This window comes from Acipenser ruthenus, chromosome 38 (genome assembly GCF_902713425.1).
Source record: "Acipenser ruthenus chromosome 38, fAciRut3.2 maternal haplotype, whole genome shotgun sequence".
Lineage (NCBI taxonomy): Eukaryota > Metazoa > Chordata > Actinopteri > Acipenseriformes > Acipenseridae > Acipenser > Acipenser ruthenus.
Genome location: NC_081226.1, coordinates 6,417,172 through 6,443,334, shown reverse-complemented (window position 1 = coordinate 6,443,334; position 26,163 = coordinate 6,417,172). Strand labels below are relative to the sequence as shown.

The 26,163-nt window shown below is 39.4% G+C and overlaps 1 protein-coding gene across 1 annotated transcript in view; it reads right to left on the bottom strand.

Annotated features, from left to right (window-relative positions):
- Nucleotides 1-20,909, bottom strand: part of LOC117433879 (deleted in malignant brain tumors 1 protein-like) — a 30,812-nt gene extending 9,903 nt beyond the window's left edge. The window contains exons 1-3 of the mRNA XM_059008860.1: nt 20,748-20,909; nt 15,441-15,507; nt 3,645-3,962 (exon numbers count right to left, since the gene is read on the bottom strand). Coding sequence (XP_058864843.1) covers nt 3,645-3,962; nt 15,441-15,507; nt 20,748-20,909 — 547 coding nt within the window. The remainder of the gene's footprint in view (nt 1-3,644; nt 3,963-15,440; nt 15,508-20,747) is intronic.
- Nucleotides 20,910-26,163: the final 5,254 nt, after the last annotated feature.

Genomic DNA, 26,163 nt, shown 5'->3' with positions numbered 1-26,163 from the left:
GGCAGGTGTTTTGTTACAGTTCGGGACACTCTACCAACAATGGTATTGTGCCCCGTCTTCATACAACACACAGGTGTGTAATCCAAAAGAACAAGAAGGAAAAAAGCGAAAGGAAAAAGGAAAACAAAATACTTTAAGGAAAAACTACAAAATAAAGTGTGCAGGTTTTTTTCCGCGGCTCGTTGCTCCCTCTAGCGGTGGGAGCCCTGAGGAACAGGCACTGCTCTGCACCCTCTCGTATACTGTGGGACGGCTCAGTCCCGCTAAACTCGCTACCTAAAATAGTCTTCCAATAAATGAACCCGTGTGCTTTGCTTGCACCCCGAGTCTGTTAGCCTGGCGCTGAAGTGCCACTCCGTCTCCGAGTCGCTGCTCCAGAGCCTCTGACTGTTCAGGATTCTGCCGTGAAGTCACGCTCCACTATGTTTCCTGCATGAGCCAGAGAGGATACAAAACAGCGCCTTTTTATTAATTCATTCACCCCGTGTAGTCCCACCCCCCAGCCAATGACAGAACGTCAGCCGATTTCCTCACAGCTGAGTCCCGTCATAACACATTGCCTGACAGCGTGTGAATACACGGAGAATACGAACCCCCTACAGGCTCCCGCATGCACCTGACGGTCAGTCCAAATCCCTCCCCTCTCACACCTCGGTACAGCAACACGGCAATAAAAACGGCAGCGTCCTGGATGAGAGGAAAATCCGCTTCCAGTCGGCTTTTAAAACACTCGCTGCGGAAACTAATTGCCATTGATTGGTACTGAGTTGTAGAGGTGAGGGAAAGGTGAGAACTGGAATGAAGACTTGCCAGACTAGATTGTGTGTATGTTGGTGTAATATAGATAGCGTATTCTTTCAAATTTAAGACGCCTTCGAATTTAAGACGCAGCCCACATTTCCCACCCTCAATTTGAGGAAAAAATAAAACATCAAATAAATATACATTTACAAAGACACCACCTCAATTACGCATATGTAGTCAGTTTGCGAGCGTCTGCTATCACACACAATTACAGTGCTGTGGTGCTTCTCATTTCCACTCGTGATCACTCACACCTGTTTTTCTCCCAATTTGTGAACTGTGGTATTGCTTAGCATGTCGGAAAATACAGGGGTCTGGTCAGCATTTCCGGTCTGTCCAAGCTGGTACTGTTTGTTAAAACTGAGCCTAATAACGAAACGCTGAAATTGTAAAAGCGTCTCTTCGAATTCCTCAGGAAGCTAATGACTCTTCTTAGAAAATGGTTCCTGTACGTCATGGATGATTCGAGATCAGCGAGTGACGTTTTGGTTCGTCTTTTCTCGGCAGTAAGTCACGTTGCTATTTGTGTATTCGGGCAGTGACATCTTTGTTCGTCTTTTCTCGGCAGTCAGTCACATTGCTGTTTGTGTACTCAGGTAGTCTTGTCTTTTGTTGGTGATTTGAATGCACGCATCACTATACTGTACTCGAATTTAAGACACGGGCTACTTTATTCTTCAGGCTCGATTAACAAAGACACCTGGCTATTGCTCGTGCACGATATTTTTAATTTTTTTTTTTTTTTAATTAAGTGAAATTATGTATTTGTGAAGTCAACCTTATTCAGTCATTTATAGATAAAATCTGTTGTGGATCTGTGAAATTGTAATTACATTATGAGAGACAGATTATTAAATAGGCCTAGGTATAATTTTGTAACGGTACAATGTGTGCTATTATTATTATTATTATTATTATTATTATTATTAGTTTTGATTAAACAGTAACTTATACTAAGCCTATTGTTCAGGTAGAAAGGAGCTGCTGTGTGTAGAAACAAACAACGATGCAGAAAGTTATCAGCAGTAACATTAGATTCTTACCATATTTTAAATGTTGAAAACAAAACTATGGCTGGAAAAATAAGTGTATTGGGAGATTTACATTTATATTTGGAGACATTTTAAAAATACTATAATGTGACTTAAAAAAAGAAAATCGAATCAATGAAGTAAAGATTATTTCATCTTCCCTCGTATTGCTGATTTGAGAGAAATCAAACCTTAATACGAGCAGAAATATCTCTTTACACAACCTCGCCTACCTGACGTTTTATCTTTATATATTTACACTCTATTAACCTACATTTCCTCTGTCATTTTATAAACTGATCCAGCAGCTGGTAACTTTATATATTTTCTGATTACTTCATACATTTACTCATGGACGTGGTTATTTGATAAATAAAGTATCATGTTAAAAAATGACAGAGAGATCTGATAGACCCATCAGCCTCGGGACTAATTTGTGTTTAACATGTGCAAATAGCATAATGGCTTCATGAGATTCAGATCGGTGAGCTTTTCACCAAACCACTGGTTTAAAGAGTTCAGTGCTTCACGAGGCTTCACTTTCCCCACTATTTTGTAATGATAATAAATAAACAAAATTAAACTTAAATAAAAGATTTCTTTAAGGCAGGCAGACAGACAGACAGACAGACTGCAGCACTTTGTATTTAGGGACCAGCAACTCTCCTCATGTGTACTTCTTCACCTGCATGAGGAGGACACTATCATTTTATATTCACCTGCCTTGAATCAATGACCATATTGAATAATTGGTTGGTCAACCAATCAGGGTCCTGCAGTCTTACATGGCTGGAATGGAGGGAGCCAGGGACAGGGCCAGATTAACCCATCACTGGACTCTAGGCAAACATACACTTGTAGGCCCTACCCTCTAACATGAATAATATCAAACAGCAGACATGTACACACGTTTACACTTACTCCCATACACGTGCCATTTGTTAAGATCAGGTTTACCATATATCGTTTTATCAATTTTTACACTTGTACAGTAAACTTTTCTTTTCTCACAAGGGTTTAGGATAGCATTCATGGTTTTGATTAGAATCTGTGAATTATGCTGTATTATGATGAATTCATTTTGAAGAAACTTTCACGCAATGTTCTGAACTGAACGAGCGAGTATTGAACAAAAAGAGACACCAGGTCAAATGTGAACCAGGGACCGTAGACAGCTTTAATCCGAAAATGTGATACTTCTATTTTTAAAATGTACAAGTTCCAAAACTGAAACACAGGTCCACAACAAAGTTTGGTTTCGATTAAACATACTGAAAGCAAATTTGATATCCTGAGTCCCCGCCTCTCCCAGGCAAACGCGGATTCTGACAGGAAACAGACCACACCCACAAACATAGAGACTTGGGAACACAATTACTAAAACAAGTGAATACTAATGTAAAAACACAACAGCATTCGAAACACTGCACTGCTGATACGTGCTTTACTGTAGAAGTGGTTGCTTTGTTTACATGGCCTGGCTTGCTAGATGTGTTTTATAACTCCAGTACAGGACTATTCCGGTCCCCGCATCGGCACCGCAGCACCAAATACACTTTAAAGTGGCTTTTTTTCTGCTTTTTAAGACACAAAATCATCTATAACATCATCAAAATCAAGCGAGGTGGTGATTTTGCACACAACACAAGTGAGACTTATTGAATATGTGTCTGGGATTTCATTTGCATGACACATAAATCAGTGTGATGAGCTGCACATTGGAGGAGTGCTACAGAGGGCAGGTGGTCCAGTTTGTCTGACCCCTGTATATTGAGTAAGTGTTTCTGTGATGGAATGTGTGTCTCTTACCTGAACAGATCACTCCAGCGTCCAAGGCGTGAGTGAGGAAAGAGGTCTCACCCCACCCCAATGACCCACAGTCCCGCAGGGCAGATTCAGAGCTGTTGCAGGAAACCCCAGCCAGCCAGATGGTTCCAGAACCGGCTCCGAAGTGAGCATCGATTGGTGCTGATACAGCAGATCCACAGCCCAGCTGTTTACACACAACTCCAGCATCCTCTATATCCCAGCCACCACTACAAACTGTCCCCCACTGTCCCTCATGAAGAATCTCCACTCTCCCAGCACAGGGACTGCCTCCATTCACCAGCCTCAGATCACCACCGCCTTTAAAAAGAGAAAAGGGAATCAGAGAAGGGAGTCTGCACAGGCCCTGCCACAAGAGAACACGAGTTTATAATCACACACTGTTTACACTGCATGGAGTTGTATTATTCTCCATATCACAAAGCTTCCCAAGTAAACATCAGCAGTAAAACTCCTCTATATATATTTCATGTATAGAAATGTTTTCATGATGTTCACACGCTGCATAAGGCATGTGCTAAGAAGGGTTTCCACCAAGTCTCTGAGATAACACTACAGCAGGTAAAGTACCTGACAAATATTAAACTTTTCTAGAAACGTAGCACAACCCTGATAAGCATGCATACATCATATATAATTATTCAATATGAGAAATACAAGCTTACTATTATAGGAAATGTAATTGACATGTATTTGATGCTTCATATTTGGAACTCAAAATTATGGTTCTGTTCGTTCTAGTAGTTTTATTTGTATATTTAGAAGCCTGTGTTGATCAGACTATCTGAGGCTCTGTGTAGAACTTGACTAAGTAATGTTTCCTGAGAAATATCAGTGGGACTGTATAGTTCTATATATCTTAGAAGGTCTTTATATTCTAAGAATGTACAAAAGCAGCAATTCCCTAGCCAATTGTTTTTTTTTTGTTGTTCATATTCCATTACCTAGACTCACCAGCAGGGGTCAGTATTATTTGTAATTGCTGTGCCTCATAATAACTGGCAGTGGCTTATAAATATAAGTTTTAAAGAAAACGTAAAAGGCCTGGAACTGATGATATACAGCTCAGTACCAGCAAAACAACATCTACTGTATCTCCTAACTGATTTATTTGTGACACTGACTGTCCTGGCAGACACCACTGTAGACACCTAGTTAATGTTCCGCCCAGGCGTTTAGCATCAATAATACAGCAATAAGGGCTGTTTCTGAGGACACTGTAGTGCTTAATGACCCAGAGGTGTTACTCTTGGTCCAAAGAAGCAAAGTGAATGACAGAATAAAAGGCAGCAATGGTACAAGAAGCTCTACAATGCCCAGAACAGTGATGTTTTTACATCAACATATTTCTAATTTTTATCAACTGTATGAGATATTTTCAAAACTATTTATTATTCAAACACTAACAGGAACATCATGTCATTAGAATTACACAGCAGTGCGCATTACAAAATGCAGTGAGCAGTATTGTGTAGAATGAGTAACATCCTACGGCATTGCTTTTGAATGCTACAAAATGTAAAGTGCAGAGCGCAATTACTGAGTAATGGAAACAGAAATACCAGACATCAACTTTCCATACCCATCTGTGTACAACATGCAAGTCAGCAGCTTTATTTATTCATTTCTTAATACATTCAAACAACACTATAATAAACACATAAATGATCTTCTCCACACATATATTCACAATGCAGGAGTATCAAGTTCTTCCCGACAATGTTAAGGATACATGGAATACATTTAGATTTCAAGTTTCAAATTGAGAGTTTCTTTTAGTTTTCTTTTTATATAATAAACACGAGAGTCATGTTATAACAGCAATAAGCCACTCCTCGTGCCTCACAGCCCACCCGAGTGTGCAGTTATTAGGAACAGCACCGAACAACACGGAACACAACCAGAACACTATACAAGTGGAACGGAACACAACCAGAACACTGTACAAGTGGAACGGAACACAACCAGAACACTATACAAGTGGAACGGAACACAACCAGAACACTATACAAGTGGAACAGAACCCAACCAGAACACTATACAAGTGGAATGGAACACAACCAGAACACTATACAAGTGGAACGGAACACAACCAGAACACTATACAAGTGGAACAGAACCCAACCAGAACACTATACAAGTGGAATGGAACACAACCAGAACACAATACAAGTGGAACGGAACACAACCAGAACACTATACAAGTGGAACGGAACACAACCAGAACACTATACAAGTGGAACGGAACACTCCTCGTGCCTCTCAGTCCACCCAAGTGTGCAGTTATTAGCAACAGCACACAGTATATATGAAGATCAGATTATAAAATGGGTATGCTATCATACCAAAGCACATGGAATACAACCAGAAGACTATACAAGTGGAAAAAAATACATTGATTTTTTTAAAACTTTTTATTGCATTTTAATTATTTAGGAGTCAATAACCAAATACACAGTAAACCCTGTCTAATGCTGCCCCTCTACACACCAGCATTCTGTATCGGCATCATTTTTTAGGGTCCCAGAAAAAGAAGTTTACCTGGTTTACCAACTACTGCATGATATAAAAGTAATTTTGTAAAGTTAGAATTTCAGGGTATAGTCCTACGTCAACAGAACTCCTACAGATTTTCAAAGTGTTAACTTAGTTTGTCATTTATACCTTTTTCAGGTACATTACTACATTTCACAGCAGCTCCCTCTATCAAGCAGCACACTGTATTGGGCAGCACACTTTTCTGGTCCTATGCGATGCCGGGTTAGACAGGTTTCTCTAGACACTCTTGCAGGGCTTCTCAAACCCGGTCCTCTGGACCCCATGTGTCTTCTGGTTTTCATTCCAACTGAGCTCTCAATTACTTAACAACAAATGCTTAATTCAATTAAAAAGGCCTCATTAAGTAAATTATTAGTTCAATTAAGGGTTTAGTTAAGTAACTGAGAGCTCGGAAGGAAGACCAGAAGACACTGGGGTCCCGAGGAGCGGGTTTGAGAGCCCCTGCACTATATGATGCGACGCATTCTGTAACAAAGCAATACTGAAAGAAACTAGAATTCAATAAGAAACGTTTCGACTAGAAGTCTTTATCAATGTCTTCAGTCCAAACAAAGAGTTCTAATCGAAAGGATCCTCATTTATTTATTTATTTATTTATTTATTTATTGTATTTCTTAATTCAGCACTGTTGAGTGTTTAATAGCTGTGGATGGATCTCTGTAATATGTTTTACAAATGCTCCATTGCTGACTGACTGCTTGTTGTAGAAACACATTTCATATAAAGATATTTAGCTGAAATATTAATTGTTAGTGTTTATAGATATAGTATAATTCTTTATTTTATTTCAATACTGGAATGTTTCAACTGTAGGATATATTTTCTTCTTCAGACATTGTTTGAATGAAGGGCAGCAAAAAAAGCCTTTTTCAGTGTTTTGCTTTTCTTAGGAAAATAAACATTCAAAATAAACTGCGCTATTTTACTTTTCCTATTGCCCCTAAATGCATTTGCACTGTAATACCCTGACACACCCAGGGTCAGCAAGGAAACACAATGTAGCATAACATGAAATAATAATAATAATAATAATAATAATAATAATAATAATAATAATAATAATAATAATAATAATAATAATAGAATGAATTAAGAAAAAAAATAAAAGCATTAAAACTTACTGTAGACCTATAAGGTTATGTCTGGTTTGACTTTGCCAGTAACTATGCTGACACAATTAAAAAAATAATTGAAATAATTCATAATACATTCATATGTGTATTGCTGTTTTATTTTTTAAGTTGAAAAAGTCAGTTGAAAATCTTGCTAAATTGTATTTCTATCACCGAGTCAGATTAGCCAGTCACAATTTCTTCAAGTCAGTCGTAAAGCCTAAATTCAGCTGCACCTGGGTAGCATTTCACACAATGTTTTAATGTAGATATACCAGTATAAGAAATGTACCTGAAGCAAAAGCAAAGATTCTGTTTTCTGTTTTTATATCTGTATATATTATATGTACAAATGTTAAATAATAATAATAATAATAATAATAATAATAATAATAATAATAGCAAATAAATATACCTGTATAATAATCAGGGAACTGTTTAGTATAAGTACTGCTTAATCACAACTAATAATAATAATAATAATAATAATAATAATAATAATAATAATAATAATAATAGCAGATAAATATACCTGTATAATAATCTCTGTCTCTCATAATGTAAATGCAGTTTTACAGATCCACAACAGATTTCATCTATAAAATGATTGAATAGGGTTGACCACATATTACAAATACAAAATCGCGCACTTACGATTAAAATAGAATACATTCTTCGAGCTCGTTTAACAAAGACACCTGGACGTGCAAGCGATTTTCAACTAGGGTTTTTTTTTTTCTTTTTTTAATTTATTAATTAATTTTAATTTTAATTATGTGAAGTTATGTATTTGTGAAGTCAACCTCATTCAGTCATTTATAGAAACAATCTGTTGTGGATCTGTAAAACTGCATTTACATTATGAGAGACAGAGATTATTATAGATTTATCAGCTATTATTATTATTATTATTATTATTATTATTATTATTATTATTATTATTATTATTATTATTATTATTATTAGTTGTGATTAAGCAGTAACTTATACTAAACATTTCCCTGCTCATATACTGTTGTTATAACACGCATATTGTTCAGGTAGAAAGGAGCTGCTGTGTGTAGAAACAAACAACGATGCAGAAAGTTATCAGCAGTAACATTAGATTCTTACCATATTTTAAATGCTGAAAACAAAACTATGGCTGGAAAAATAAAAGTATATTGGGAAATATTCATATTGATATTTGGAGACATTTTAAAAATACTATAATGTGATTTAAAAAAAAGAAAATAGAATCAATGAAGTAAAGATTATTTCATCTTCCCTCGTATTGCTGATTTGAGAGAAATCAAACCTTAATACGAGCAGAAATATCTCTTTACACAACCTCGCCTATCTGAAGTTTTATCTTTATATATTGACACTCTATTAACCAACATTTCCTCTGTCATTTTATAAACGGGTCCATCAGCCGGTAACTTTATACATTTTCTGATTACTTCATACATTTAATCATGGACGTGGTTATTTGATAAATAAAGTATCATGTTAAAAAATGACATAGAGATCTGATAGACCCATCAGCTCCAAGGCTGTGTTTTTCGAAGACAGTATAATGTTTAAATAACTTTTTGTTAAATCATTTAAATATTTCCTGTACATTTCCAATATTACATTGATGATTAAGAACCCTGCCACAGCTCTCTGCTAGAAATAAACCCAACATCTGCACCTGGGTGAATAAAACCAGCAGCACTGAGATCACTGATATACAAGCACACAAGATTACACTGCATCCTAATGGGCAGTTCTACCCACCAAGTCACTCAGTCCCTGGACCACTGAACCGGACTCCCTGTCTCAGAATAAATAACCGACTTCATTAAAAAACTATAAAGAAATAACAGCGTGGAACTTACTGGCTGGTGAGTGCAGAAGCAGGACAGTGAGACAGAAGATGGGCATGCAGCTCTCCATTGTTATCAGGACAGATGAACCCTCCTCTGAGCGAAGTCAAGACCTGTGCTCACCCCCTTGAGCCAACACAGCAACTGAGAGGGTGCTCAACGCCCCATAACACCAGCAGAAACACAGCCCCCCCACCCCACCAATCACACTCAGCATGTCCTTTTTGAGACAGAAAACAGGAAGATTTCAAACAGGTGTGTTGACAAATCAGAGGGCTCTTTTCAGTGCTATCCATATATATCACTAATACATCACTGTTTCCTCCCAGACCACCCAGCATTGATGAAACACACGATATGGAGGAAAGGGGGAGAGCTCTGAAAGATAGAAAAAGAAAAAAAAAACATATTTTTGTAAATTTGTGTTTATGAAAAGCTGGAGAAAGCTGGGTGCAGAGAGCAAGGAACTTAGTAGTTATCTCTGAGCTCTGGGTTCGGACCCCAGCCAGGCTTCACTCTGCCTAAAGGCCTGGTTTTCGATACTCTTGCATTGCATATCTCTTCTGGGATGTCTTCTGTTTTTGTGTGATTGAAACCTAGGATTTCCAGAGCAGTGCTAAGTTTATGAAGCCGTTGTAATACCCAATTCTGTATCCCTACTTCTCTATGCCCTGTCCGTCACACAGCAGAGCCTTGTCTGTACAGGGCCGGGGCGGGATCAAAAGCTGTATTGCATTTGCAGACATGCCTGTCCTGTAGGATGCTTTCAACATGTAAGATACACACCAGGTTATACAGTGCCTTGCGAAAGTATTCGGCCCCCTTGAACTTTGCGACCTTTTGCCACATTTCAGGCTTCAAACATAAAGATATGAAACTGTAATTTTTTGTGAAGAATCAACAACAAGTGGGACACAATCATGAAGTGGAACGAAATTTATTGGATATTTCAAACTTTTTTAACAAATAAAAAACTGAAAAATTGGGCGTGCAAAATTATTCAGCCCCTTTACTTTCAGTGCAGCAAACTCTCTCCAGAAGTTCAGTGAGGATCTCTGAATGATCCAATGTTGACCTAAATGACTAATGATGATAAATAGAATCCATCTGTGTGTAATCAAGTCTCCGTATAAATGCACCTGCACTGTGATAGTCTCAGAGGTCCGTTTAAAGCGCAGAGAGCATCATGAAGAACAAGGAACACACCAGGCAGGTCCGAGATACTGTTGTGGAGAAGTTTAAAGCCGGATTTGGATACAAAAAGATTTCCCAAGCTTTAAACATCCCAAGGAGCACTGTGCAAGCGATAATATTGAAATGGAAGGAGTATCAGACCACTGCAAATCTACCAAGACCTGGCCGTCCCTCTAAACTTTCAGCTCATACAAGGAGAAGACTGATCAGAGATGCAGCCAAGAGGCCCATGATCACTCTGGATGAACTGCAGAGATCTACAGCTGAGGTGGGAGACTCTGTCCATAGGACAACAATCAGTCGTATACTGCACAAATCTGGCCTTTATGGAAGAGTGGCAAGAAGAAAGCCATTTCTTAAAGATATCCATAAAAAGTGTCGTTTACAGTTTGCCACAAGCCACCTGGGAGACACACCAAACATGTGGAAGAAGGTGCTCTGGTCAGATGAAACCAAAATCGAACTTTTTGGCAACAATGCAAAACGTTATGTTTGGCGTAAAAGCAACACAGCTCATCACCCTGAACACACCATCCCCACTGTCAAACATGGTGGTGGCAGCATCATGGTTTGGGCCTGCTTTTCTTCAGCAGGGACAGGGAAGATGGTTAAAATTGATGGGAAGATGGATGGAGCCAAATACAGGACAATTCTGGAAGAAAACCTGATGGAGTCTGCAAAAGACCTGAGACTGGGACGGAGATTTGTCTTCCAACAAGACAATGATCCAAAACATAAAGCAAAATCTACAATGGAATGGTTCACAAATAAACATATCCAGGTGTTAGAATGGCCAAGTCAAAGTCCAGACCTGAATCCAATCGAGAATCTGTGGAAAGAACTGAAAACTGCTGTTCACAAATGCTCTCCATCCAACCTCACTGAGCTCGAGCTGTTTTGCAAGGAGGAATGGGCAAAAATTTCAGTCTCTCGATGTGCAAAACTGATAGAGACATACCCCAAGCGACTTACAGCTGTAATCGCAGCAAAAGGTGGCGCTACAAAGTATTAACTTAAGGGGGCTGAATAATTTTGCACGCCCAATTTTTCAGTTTTTTATTTGTTAAAAAAGTTTGAAATATCCAATAAATTTCGTTCCACTTCATGATTGTGTCCCACTTGTTGTTGATTCTTCACAAAAAATTACAGTTTCATATCTTTATGTTTGAAGCCTGAAATGTGGCAAAAGGTCGCAAAGTTCAAGGGGGCCGAATACTTTCGCAAGGCACTGTATAGGCAGTAGTTTCTGTTACTTCTTTGGCAACAAGGCTAACATTGCAATAATTGTGAAAAAATTACTTATCTGATCTGGTCTACCCCATGGTGACTGCTCCTATTTGGCAGAAATGGGGGTAAATCTTGGGTAAGAACAGGTGGGAAGTATAGAGGCAGGTAATTCTGAGGTTCTGTAAGTTCCCTCTCCTTAGATCTTGTCACTACAGATTGGGAGCTTACAGCTCTCATCTTCACAAGCAGCTGTGTGACGTGAAGCTGTGGTCGTCTGTGTGCTGAAGCTGCTGATAACTGCTGCACAGGGTAACAGCACAGGGAGACAGTGTAATGAGAGTATTAGTGCTTGACAAGATGCAGAGAGCTGAGAATGGGATCTTTTAGTAATCATGAAGGCACAGCGCTGGGTGATGTATATGGAGTGCTTTAATGCTCATTAAAATCCTGTAGAGCGTCATACAAATATTATAATAGGAATCATTAAACTATGAATGAAAAGCAATGGGGAACTGTATTTTCAATGGTAACAAGATACACCTCAATTTCCCAATGGGACATGTACTATGTATAATATTAACTATCATACATACAGTAATGTTCCAAAAAAAACAATGCATTTACCAGTGGTATACTGTGCCATTATAACATTGCTTTGGCAAGCAAAGCTCTCTGATTGGCTGAAAGGCCTGTACAATTCTCCTAACAATGCAGAGCTGAGGAGGCGGGTCCGAAGGGGCGTTTAACCTATAAGAATTTCGAAGTGAGTCTGTTAACAACTGTGAAAAGTGTAGCGGGGCCCTCTGGTTTTCTCACTGCTGGTATTGTAGGCTTTAATAGTATTAGTTATACTGCCCCACTTCTATACGAATTCCTAATCCGTACATAACACAGAATACCTACTAAGCACAGGATCTGTAAATGCTGTCAAAACCACACTGTGTGTCAGGATAGGGCTCTAACCACAGCCTGCTATTCAGAAGCCCGCATAGCACGAAACAAACTTTTTAATGAGGAGCAGCATGTCCCCTAGTGGCTCAAGCAGTAAAAGCTTTTTCACTGCAGAATCTCTTTATTGATTTTACTGCTGGTAGAATTATCAGCCTTCCTCCTTTAAAATGGCATCTCTCACAGAGACGTCTGTCACATCCACATCACGTGGTGCTTGGAAGGGCTCTAATGCGTTTATATTTTTGCCTGTATAGAGAAATGAAAAAAATTAAAAAGTCACTGATTACAAAGCAGTAAATAGAAAATACATAAAGTACCAGAGGTATTATTATTATTATTATTATTATTATTATTATTATTATTATTATTATTATTATTATTATTATTAGTTTATTTGGCAATGCAAGGTTACAGTGCTAATACAATATTTAAATTCAGTGTAGCTTACAGTAAGTGCAAATACAACTAGAATGCACTATGAGATAAGAAGAAACAATTAAGGATTAAGAGCATTTGTATCTACAATGACCTAACTGTAGTGCAATAGTGCAAGGATAGTGCATCAGCTGAGGATCCAGTAACATGGTGCTGAGGTCAGGCAAGTCCAGTGAAGCCTTTTGAAGGAAAAAGTGATCTCGGAATTCAGGCATGGACAGGTATTCCCGCATTCCAGATTACTGACTGACAATCCATTTCTTGAGACAGTATTTTCATTGTAATAAATGGAAAGGAAAGATGAAAAAAGAAATCAGGTAAAAATGCTGACATTGAAACCCCCGAGTCTGGAGGCCGCAGCTGCTACAGATTCAGCAGACTCTGCAGGCTCCCATGAATCACATTACACAAGTCTGATTGTGCCTGTTTGCTCCCACCTATCACCTGTTAGGCAAATTAAGAACCCATCAATGAATAAAATGTACATACAATCACATGTTGTTAATGACAAAGTTCAATTTTTTTGCCTCACCCAAACAGTGATCTTACACACAAGTGTGAATGACTGTCGCGGGTCTGGGTCTGCGATTCTGACCCGGGAAATGCGGGTCACATGGGTAGTCTGTAACAACCTGTGCCTTCATTTTAGTGCCTTTCCCTGTGATCAATATTGGGCCTGCGGTCTTTTACAAAAGCACCCTCCGAAAAAGGCTTTGACGATTGCGCAATAAACTCCAATACAACATAACTTGCCTTTACTGAAGCTTCACTTTCAGTTTTTGCTTTACTGAACATGTTCCGCTGCAAATCAATACTTTTTAAAATTTCTGCAGCTTTATCTTTTTTTTTCTTTCCTTCTAACTTGCCATGTTTTGTTTGTTTAGTTTCCTCACATCGAATTCCTTTAAGACCTTACCGGTACATCCGAGTCCTTTAAGAATATTGCAGTCTAAACAATGCAAACATCCAGAAATGAGTGAAAGGGATGTCAAGGGTTCATTTTGCAAAATGATACAAAAATAATGTGCAAATGAAGTATTTATTCCACAAACAATCTCTGAACTCATCACCGTGGTGGGTCTCGTCTAAAATAACCTAGATGTGAACGAGGTTAGGGTTGCAAGCATGCAAGAATTTTGACATCAAAAGCTTTGCAAAGCGAAGTACCACAACATCTCAATATATCAGGAGTGAGAGACAGAGAAAGTGAAGGAAAGCAGGGCAGGTGTGATACCACAGGGGCTGATATTAATCTGTTTAACAAAAAAAAATGCAATTTCATATTTTTATAAATATCTTCTTAAACCAGATTAACATCACCCTTATTTTTATTAAGTAACATTTAAAATCCAGACGTATTTTTATTAAAGCCTACTTAATCGTCATAAAAAAACAAAAAAGCAGGTTGAAAGAAAGTTTCCCTCATTTTTCTGCCTGTTTTTTTTTTACAAATATAAAATAAACGTAAAGAAGGTTTTTCCTGCTTCCTCTGGCAAGTGCTCTCAGCTGCAGCCGTTTCTTTCTTCAGTCTTGTCAGCAATGGGCCACATATGCAAATAATACATTTAAAGACTGAAACTTAACTCCCCTACATAGCAAATGCTCCACTACAAGTGCACAGTGTAATGAGAATCCACATCAAATGAATAATCTATCGATAGCTACATGCCACTGTTTCTGTTTCAAGTCGATGACTTCTGAACAGTTGGCTGTGGTTAGAGCCCTATTCTGACACACAGTGTGGTTTTGGCAGCATTTACAGATCCTGTACTCAGTAGGTATTCTGTGTTATGTACGGATTAGGAATTCGTATAGAAGTGGGGCAGTATAACTAATACTATTAAAGCCTACAATACCAGCAGTGAGAAAGCCAGATGGCGGTGCTACACTTTTCACAGTTGTTAACAGACTCACTTTGATCTTCTTTTAGGTTAAGCGCCCCTTCGGACCTGCCTCCTCAGCTCTGCATTGTTAGCAGAGTTGTACAGGCCTTTCAGCCAATCAGAGAGCTTGGTTTGCCAAAGCAATGTTATAATGGCACAGTATACCACTGGTAAATGCATTGGTTTTTGGAACATTACTGTATGTATGGTAGTTAATATTATACATAGTAAATTTGCCATTGAGAAATTGAGATGTAGCTTGTTACCATTGAAAATACAGTTCCCCATTGCTTTTCATTCATAGTTTAATGATTCCTATTATAATATTTGTATAAGGCTCTACAGGATCTTAATGAGCATTAAAGCACTCCATATACATCACCCAGTGCTGTACCTTCATGAGAACTAAAAGATCCCATTCTCAGCTCTCTGCATCTTGTCAAGCACTAATACTCTCATTACACTGTCTCCCTGTGCTGTTACCCTGTGCAGCAGTTATCAGCAGCTTCAGCACACAGACGACCACAGCTTCACGTCACACAGCTGCTTGTTTATCAGATTCTGTACAAACCACAGAGTAGGTGCAGCTCTTGGTCTCGCGCTGGTGTGAAGATGAGAGCTGTAAGCTCCCAATCTGTAGTGACAAGATCTAAGGAGAGGGGACTTACAGAACCTCAGAATTGAACGACGAAGTATAAAATTCTGCTGTGTTGGCTGGTGCTATTTAAAGTTATTTGCGTATAACTATTATTTTATTATTTTTCTTTAAAGAAAAAAAAAATGCTTACTTTCATGTTTTATACACAGTTGTATGTTAAATTGATGTCTGCACTCGCTGTTCCCCTAGTACATTAAAGCCTCTTTCACACTGGCGTGCTGTATCCGGGTTGTGACCTGGTGTCACGCGGGTGGGCTACGTGATTTCACACTGGTTTTTGTAGAAGCAGGGTCGACCTGGGTGACAGAAGCAAGTAAATGCACACACGCAATGCCCAAGAAGCAGCTTCCATACAAGCTTCTCTGGATTGACTCGTCGACCCAAATGTTCATCCCTGCTGCAATCTGGCTCATGGGGTGTCTCAATCAACAAAAATATTGCACAACAGAATAAACAGAAATGTTGCTTCTGGAAGTGAAACCTTCACGCAGGCGTGGCTGTTTGTTGCTTTGTCGGCTTACGAACAGCCATCATGCATTTTGTCTCGCTCAACCCGGGTCAAAGTGTGTCGACCCACATCCTGAGGTGGGTCGCTGCAGACCCAGAGTTCGTGGTATTGTGACCCGGGTAGCCAGAACCCAGGTTGGGACCCGGGTAGGAGAGTTAGTGTGAAAGGGGCTTGTACCTTCATTTTTTCCTCCAAACAGCATACCTGCCTCTATACTTACCACCAGTCGTGACCCCAGCCTCACCCCCAGCCAACTGCGCTCCGCTAAGGGAGGATACCTTTCTGGCTACCACTGCTCCCCCCATTATACAAAGGGAATGGGCTCTCCACAGCTCAGACCTACTGCTCAGGCCATCTTAATGTCAGCAGGGAGGGGACATTTATAAAATCACCTTTTCTCCAAAATGTTTAAAATGTGCATTATCAAAGAGGTACTCATCCAATAGGAGTTGGTCAAAGAAACCAATGTGTGGGTCCCCCTTAGCTTTATGAGCATAATAACTAGGCTCATATTTGACTTCAGAACGGTTTGATGGCTACTAGACCTCAGTTTTGCCATTATTTCAAAGCTGTTTGATTCAACTGACCTTATAGTAACCCTATCCTGCCCATACATGGCAGAAAAGGGGGTTTGTACCTCTATTTTATTTACAGTGTTGTCCAGCAACACAATTGGAATTCAAAAACCCAAAATATTTCAGTTAAAGAAATAGCACAGCAGCACACTAACACTTCTTACAAGAATGCCTTCGAATTAATTGACTTGTGTGCTTGTTTGTATGGAATTGTGATGTAGCACCGCCCCCTGCTGGCAGGTGCAGTACATCACACTTTCAGGATCATCTACAGTGCTGGTAAACAATGGAGTCCGAAGTGTGTATTGTAGGGCGGAAATGCCAGTGGGACAGTTTTATTAGAATTCACAGGGTTAGGCCACTGGCCCTTTAAGAAAGAAAAAACTAATTTGATTGGTTTTACGTTTGGCCTATATAACCTGGTGTGTATCTTACATGTTGAAAGCATCCTACAGGACAGGCATGTCTGCAAATGCAATACAGCTTTTGATCCCGCCCCGGCCCTGTACAGACAAGGCTCTGCTGTGTGACGGACAGGGCATAGAGAAGTAGGGATACAGAATTGGGTATTACAACGGCTTCATAGACTTAGCACTGCTCTGGAAATCCTAGGTTTCAATCACACAAAAAGAAGACATCCCAGAAGAGATACGCAATGCAAGAGTATCGAAACCCAGGCCTTTAGGCAGAGTGAAGCCTGGCTGGGGTCTGAAACCAGAGCTCAGAGATAACTACTAAGTTCCTTGCTCTCTGCACACAGCTTTCTCAAGCTTTTCATGAACACAAATTTTAAAAAATGTTTTTTTTTTTCTTTTTCTAACTTTCAGAGCTCTCCCCCTTTCGCCATATCGTGTGTTTCATCAATGCTGGGCGGTCTGGGAGGAAACAGTGATGTATTAGCGATATATATGGATAGAACTGAAAAGAGCCCTCTGATTTGTCAGCACACCTGTTTGAAATCTTCCTGTTTTCTGTCTCAAAAAGGACATGCTGAGTGTGATTGGTGGGGTGGGGGGGGGGGTGGGGGGGGGGCTGTGTTTCTGCTGGTGTTATGGGGCGTTCAGCACCCTCTCAGTTGCTGTGTTGGCTCAGGGGGATAAGCGCAGGTCTTGACTTCACTCAGAGGAGGGTTCATCTGTCCTGATAACAATGGAGAGCTGCATGCCCATCTTCTGTCTCACTGTCCTGCTTCTGCACTCACCAGCCAGTAAGTTCCACGCTGTTATTTCTTTACAGCTTTTTAATGGAGTCGGTTATTTATTCTGAGACAGGGAGTCCGGTTCAGTGGTCCAGGGACAGAGTGACTTGGTGGGTAGAACTGCCCATTAGGATGCTTTCCTTTCAAGGCTGTTTTTATTGATTGATTTATTGAGTTTGTTAACTGGGATAGAACTGTAGAGGTACAGATTCTGGAGGCTGGGTTCCACCTGCAAACCTGCCTAAACCCAGCCGAGGTGAGGGGATACTGGTGTTCAGGTGGACACAGTAACCTCTCAATGCAGTAAAATGGGATCTAAAATACTGAGTATATTTTGTGCAAGTTGAATTTGTTTCACTGTAAAGAAAGTCCCTGCTCAAGCACAGTGTATTTCCAGCTGTGTTGCATTGCAGTAATAACACTTCATGGTGCCACGGCTGTGTCTGCTGGTGAGCCTGCAACTTCACAAAGATGTAACTTCTAGATTATAGTGTGTTAATCTACCAGAATAGTCAGGCAGTGCTGCTGTTGAACTGGAGAACAAGTTGTACTGCAGCAGTTTAAAATGTTAAAAATTGAATTGTAACATTGAGACCAATTTGTTTAAGCTGAATTGTATCTGATGCCCCTGTAATTGAAGTGGTCTATTATTAAGTTGTATTTATTATTATTATTATTATTATTATTATTATTATTATTATTATTATTTTACATGGTGAATGATCATTTTATTATAAACTTCAGTGTTTTACAGTCTTATTATTCACGGTGCTGGCGCACGACCCGTCTACATTATGTCTTATGGTGTTCATTTGTATATCTTGTATTGATGCAATTTTCTCACTGCTGCTTCCTCAAATTGTCGCTTTTGTGTATTGATTTGTTTTGTTGATGGAGTTGCATCCCAGTGAGATTTGTATGATTTGTAACATTTTGAAATCAATCAAAAGTGTGTGATCAGATACAGTACTGGAGCGGAAATAAACAGGGCTCCTCTGCTCATGTTTGCCTATGCCCTGGTTATTCAGTGTGTGTTTGTGATTGATAGATAGATGTTTAATTTTATGATGGACAATGTCAAGTTTAATTGACACGCTGGATAAGTACGTAATTCTATCTTTCAAATCTGGCATGTGTAATGTGCAGTGTAATCTTGTGTGCTTGTATATCCGTGATCTCGGTGCTGCTGGTTTTATTCACCCAGGTGCAGATGTTGGGTTTATTTCTAGCAGAGAGCTGTGTCAGGGTTCTTAATCATCAATGTGGAAGAATAATATTGGAAATGTACAGGGAAATATTTAAATGATTTAACAAAAAGTTATTTAAACATTAAACTGCCTTGGAAAAACACAAAATAGTTCTGGGGCTGATGGGTCTATCAGATCTCTCTGTCATTTTTTAACATGATACTTTATTTATCAAATAACCACGTCCATGAGTAAATGCATGAAGTAATCAGAAAATGTATAAAGTTACCAGCTGCTGGATCCATTTATAAAATGACAGAGGAAATGTTGGTTAATAGAGTGTAAATATATAAAGATAAAACGTCAGGTAGGCGAGGTTGTGTAAAGAGATATTTCTGCTCGGATTAAGGTTTGATTTCTCTCAAATCAGCAATACGAGGGAAGATGAAATAATCTTTACTTCACTGATTCTATTTTCTTTTTTTAAATCACATTATAGTATTTTTAAAATGTCCCCAAATATCAATATGAATATTTCCTAATATACTTTTATTTTTCCAGCCATAGTTTTGTTTTCAGTATTTAAAATATTGTAAGAATCTAATGTTACTGCTGATAACTTTCTGCATCGTTGTTTGTTTCTACACACAGCAGCTCCTTTCTACCTGAACAATATGCGTGTTATAACAACAGTATATGAGCAGGGAAGTGTTTAGTATAAGTTACTGCTTAATCACAACTAACAATAATAATAATAATAATAATAATAATAATAATAATAATAATAATAATAATAATAATAGCAGATAAATATACCTGTCTGTCTCTCATAATGTAAATGCAGTTTTACAGATCCACAACAGATTTCATCTATAAATGACTGAATAAGGTTGACTTCACAAATACACAACTTCACATAATTAAAATATAAATAAATAAATAAATTAATAAATAAATAAATAAATAAATAAAAACCCTAGTTGAAAATCGCTTGCACGTCCAGGTGTCTTTGTTAATTGAGCTGGAAGAATGCATTCTATTTTAATCGTAACTGCACGATTTTGTATTTGTAATATGTGAAGTTTATTAAAAAAAATATATATAAAAAAAATGTTCTAATAGATATTTGATTTAAGAGTGCTGGGCATGGGGAGTGGGGAGGGTTCCGGGGTGGACCCAGGGGAGCCATGGGTCGAAGCGGGCCCTCCTGGATCCAGGACCCCAGCGACCCCGTGTTTGAATCCATGGGGGCGCTCACCTGCAACTACAGCTAAAATCATTGTAAATAAATGCCTGGGCGGCGTTGCAGCATCACATCTTGAGTACCTCTCCATCTGTCACGTGACAACTTGACACCCACATCCTCTTTCACAGTTATGAAAACCCATTATCTTGTAAAGGGCATCTCTACAGTGAATAAAGCTAAAAATACTGTAGTCCAGAAGACAAACGTTTCACTTAAGGAAATGAAAAACACATCTTGTATAAATTGTTTGTATACTGAACTAATTCTGTATTTTTATTCAGTTGAGAAACCAGTCTTATAAATTACTGATTTTTAAATAAGGATACACTGAACATGTGACTCAAGGATCGGATTAGTAAAACAGATTTCCAATGATCAGGAATCAAGAACTAATGTATTACCTGATAGTGCTTTACAACTAGCAACAGGTATGTATGCACTGCAAAGGTAATAGGGAGCGACTCTTTAACTTTACTGTCTGTATACTTGCTATTCAGAGTACAGGTGGGTGAATGGCTCTGATTCCTGTTCTGGCCGAGTGGAGCTGCATCATGAAGGAGTCAGGGGGACGGTCTGCGATCGCTATTGGGATCTGCAAGATGCCACAGTTCTCTGTCAGCAGCTGAAATGTGGATATGCTGTAGCCGTCCTTGGACAGGCCCATTTTGGGCAAGGCAGTGATCAAATCTGGGCTGATAAATTTAACTGTGAGGGCAACGAGGCTGACTTATTTAAGTGCAATCACACTGACTAACTCTCTGTATTGAAATTTAGGTCTTCCATTTTCCTGAATGAACTTGCATTATAACTTACATTGCCAAGTGAACAATGTACAACGGCTCCTGGGGGACGGTCTGCGATGACTCCTGGGACCTGGCAGATGCTGAGGTGGTGTGTAAGCAGCTCCAGTGTGGGACGGCACTCAACGCCTCAGTGTCAGTCTCCTTCGGCCAGGGGACCGGACCCATCTGGTTGGACAAGCTGCGCTGTCAGGGGAACGAATCGATTCTGTGGGGGTGTGCCTCAGGAAGGTGGTGACAACACAACTGCAGGAGGACGCGGGAGTCGTGTATTCAGGTACAGGACTGCAATAACTCACCATGCCTAACCAGTGGAAAGTGAGTCATCTCTATATTAGCCATTAATATAATAATTGTGGAAACCAAAGCAATATCAATTACTACATACAACTTATTTAAACTGAGAGGAGGAGCTCAGTAAGCAGTGCAGATTACTGGTGATCCTGTAATACATGAAGATTTCAAACCATTTATACCACCTCTCCAATTTCTAGCTGATTGTATTAAAACGTTTTATATAAAAAGCTTTTTAATATTGTCTCGCAGCAGTATTGTAATCAGGATAGTTTTGAGTGTCATTCATTGCAGTGCAGTTTTCTTTCATGATTGTATGTTGTTTTGACAGAGTTCAAGGATCTTAGACTGGCTGAAGGCTGCTCTGGACCAATAGAGGTTCTCTACAATGGCACCTGGCGTAGTGTCTGCGGCAACAGAATGACACAGATTACAGCTTCAGTGATATGTCAGCAGCTGAACTGTGGAGAAAGTGCTGCCATTAGAAATGCAAAATCCAGTTCTGATTACAAATGGCTTGATGGAGTGAACTGCCGAAGACACGACTCTACACTGTGGCAGTGTCCATCCTTACCCTGGGGTCAGACAAATTGCTTTAACTATGAGGTGGCTGCGATTGAGTGCACAGGTAAAGATCTCCCTCTGTTGTTCCTCTGCTGGGCACCTGATGGCTCAGCAGTTAAAGACCACAGGTTTGAATCCTCCTCCTGAGATAACAAGGACACGCTGCCCCTAGCAAGTTACACAACATGGTAGCTGTGTTACTGGAGGTACTGTCCTTTCTAAGCAGGGATGTGTTCAAGTACAGAAAAGCAGGGCCTCTTTAGAATAGAGAGGAGATGAAACTTAAGAGATCCCAATAGAAATATGCCCAGGCCTTATGGAAACCCCTACAGCAATATCTTCAGAATACTTTGCATTCACCATTTTTTGTTTCAGCTCAAAACAAATGAGACACAAAGCAGGAGCATGCTTGAGCAGAGTGTGAATGCAATGTATATTTCTTCAAACACTGAATTCACTTGATTGTTCTTTAACAGTGAAAGAGAAGCCGTCTGTCACCAGCATACCCAAGTCATGTTCTGAAGACCTCACTCAAGAGCACTGCTCAGGTTATTTTTTATTTAACAACGTCTAAAAAATAATGCATACAATTGCAAAAGCATGACCTTACAGTGATATGTACTGACATTTTATACAATATTATCAACGTTTAGCCTTTAAATTTCTGCTGTAAACTAATTTTAATGAGCGGTTCTTATAGTTTCCAATAATAGAGTCTTTTTAAATTAATAATTCAACACTGAATTGTGATTGCCTCTGATCTCTGAGACTGGTTACCTAGATTTTTTTCCAGAAATGGATATCAAGCCACTCTCTACTACTTACACAGCAGCCTCTGTGCTGAACTGATTCAGTAAGCCCTGCTGTTTTATTCCAGAGCCAGCAGAGCTGAGGCTAGCTGGAAGCTCAAGTCCCTGCTCCGGACGGGTGGAGGTGCGGTTCGAGGGGTCCTGGGGGACAGTCTGCGATGACTCCTGGGACCTGAAGGACGCCCAGGTGGTCTGCAGACAACTAGGCTGTGGGGCAGCAGAGAGCACAGGGGGGGGGTGAGGCTACGTTTGGACAAGGGAACGGCACCATCTGGCTGGACGAGGTGAACTGCAGGGGCAGCGAGATGCACCTGTGGGACTGCCGGCACTCTCCACTGGGACACAATGACTGCGACCACAAAGAGGACGCATGGGTTACCTGTGCAGGTGAGAGAGGGGGTTATCTGAGCAGGGGAGATGGGGAATTAGCTGTACTGGGGAGATGCTCTGTTGTGTTTGACAGGGAGTACTTGCTTACATTGCAAATATTAAGAGTCATTTCATTTTGTTTTATAGGTGTTCCAACTACTATCAGCTCTCCATTGAAAACAGGTAAAAGCAGCACCTTTTAAACTTCACAGACACTACTCTCTTATACACATAAACACAAAAGCACAGCTCTAGTTCTGAATCTCTCAGAAAACACCCATGGCACATTAATCACACCCATTGCTTAAACCAATCCCTGACCCCAGATCTTTGTGAACCCTCCCACTGCGTAAACCCAACCAGTCCCTGATTGTGTGTGTCTCTCTTTGGCAGGTTTTCCCCTCACTCCCCCTGGAGAGGAGAGGAGAGAAGGACCCGCTGCACCTTGACAGGACTGACTACAATGATGTTGGGGAGGAGTCTCCAGGAGAGGGTTGGGCGCTGTGAGGCTGGCAGTGTGTCTGGAGGAGAATAGAGGGGCAGCTGGAGCCCCCTAGAGTTCTAGATCTGTAAGAGCGCCATTAACTGTATACCTACCAGACAGTTTCACTGCAGTTCCAGCCTTCCTCTGGGATTTCACTGTGAAACTCCATTGGCTGAATATTTAGCAGGCTTCTCATAAAAGTGCTTCATTTCAAATATGAATGTTTCCCTTTATGCTGCAAAATTGCATCTTGTAGCAAACAAGCATCAAATTAGCAAACCGTCTCGAATGATAATTGAACGTTAAAAGAAACTAAGAAATTATATTTTCCCAAGAAAAATAAAATCATCAAATTATGAGTGTTGCAAAGCAACCTCAAAGATCACTATTATATATATATTTTAAAAATCCACTACCAAAGTAACAAACAGTTCAGAAATGTAACTAATAGCCATTGGGTGGGCTTTGGGGAAACACATTGTTATAACAATGGTTTTTCTGTACCCCCCTCCCCCCCTCACAATTATGAAGGTAGATACAGATTTCCAAAAGTATCCAACAATTTTGTAAGGTTAGAATGTGTAAAGGAAATTCACTTGGCTGTCTGCTGTCTGTATTTTTTCTAGCAATGTCTCTTCTGGTCAGATTTTCTTTTAAATCCAGTCCATAGTCTTTAAATACAGATTGTTGTTTAATAGGGGTCTGTGTTCCCTCTTTCAGCCTGTAATTGTGGTGGTGTGCAGTTTGAAAGGGGATCTGGTTTGAAAATGAATTGTTTTGAAATTCCATTCTAAAGTTTCGATTTACAGAATTCCTGTAGCCCAACTCTTGACAGTTACCCTGTTTGTAATTCATTTGGAGCTAGGTGTGCAGATAAAAAATGATTTCTATATTAAAATGTTAGTTTGTTTTTTTATTATTTGAATATATCTATTCTGCTTTAATGTACTCTTTCTAATTTTGTAGCATTTCTTGCAGAGTGTGCAATGGCTTGACGGCTGTATTCTATTTTTAAACAATAAAGTTTAATTTAACATCTGTAACATCTGGCGGATGGCATGTGTTTTTGTTGCAAAAATGGTTAATGTAATACATGGAGAATGTATTCAAGGTTCCTTTAACTGTACTTACTATGTATGTGCAACAGCCTACAAAAAAAGTCTGCACTCTGTCACAAAAAATAACTGGCCAAAAGTTTTGCATCATAAGAGAGGATTAACTCATTTTGTTTCAGAAAGTCGAATGAAACCTGCTGAATAATGTTATGTTGACATATTGAATTACATACCGCTTTGTAGTTTTCAATATAGTCTCAGTCCTAAAATTCTAGGTGATGCAAAACCTTTGACCATAGCTGTACATCCACTGAGCAAGTTTCACCGATACCTCTTTCCCTGACAGAACATTTTAGGAGACAACCTCTCTTGTTGAACACTTTATTACTGGAGCTCTGGCATAACTGGCTGTGCCGCTGAATTACCAACTGAAGAATCGAGGGTGCAGCTTTAAAGATACAAACTTGAGTATTCACTGGCCCTTCCTATGTTAAACACACTACAGGCTAAATATGTTCTTAGATATGGTGACACGTCATAACCGTCCATCCACAAACTACAAACTGAATTACATAAGCCTACAGAACACAAGGACGCAATGCAGTTTCTTACAAGACTTACTGGACATCAAAGCATAGAAAAAACACTCTATGTTGGCAACCAAAATCTAAACTCAAGGACCCATCCGTTTATCTTATTTTAAATACTATATTCCAAGGAAAACGCATGTATTAAATGATGTATTTTATAAACACAGCAGTTGAGCGTTTTATATTTAAGACACAAAATAATGACTTAAATTACCTTGACAAAGCAGACATGAAAACATGTTTTTTCTTTTGAGTATAGTTTGACACACGTGGACATATAAAGGTGAGCTTTATGAAAATCTAAACCCTTACATATAGACGGAATACACACCTTTACTATAGACGAGCTCTTAGGTATATTTTAGGAAATGTAAACGTTACAGCAGCCATTGTACAAGTCAGATATTAGAAAGAGATAGCGAGGCTGCCTTGGTGTCCAGATTAGTAATGATAAACACAGAGTGGTTAAGTGCTTGCACACACATGAAGCCTAATACGACAGCTTTGAGAGCTTTGCAATTGCAATGTTCTTGCTAGCGATCAGTCCACATGCGTTTGTGTCCCTGTGAAAGTGCTTTGTTGGTCTGCTTTAATTCTCTGCGATGCTACCTTTCCTCGAGGCAAACTGTGCTCTTAATAAGCAGGTGCTGCGATAACACTTCATAAAGGCTCTAGATGAACTAAATGGAGTTTTATGAAGGTGGTCCTAGATCTACAGCTATGGCCGAAAGTTTAGCATGACCCTATAGAATTAACCAATTTTGCTTCATAATGTCGAATTATTATTTATTTATTTCTTAGCAGACGCCCTTATCCAGGGCGACTTACAATCGTAAGCAAATACATTTCAAGTGTTACAGTACAAGTAATATTACAGTAAGAGCAAGATAAATACAATGACTTTGGTTCAAGCAAGTACAAGTGTGACAAAATACAATTCAGTAATACAGCAG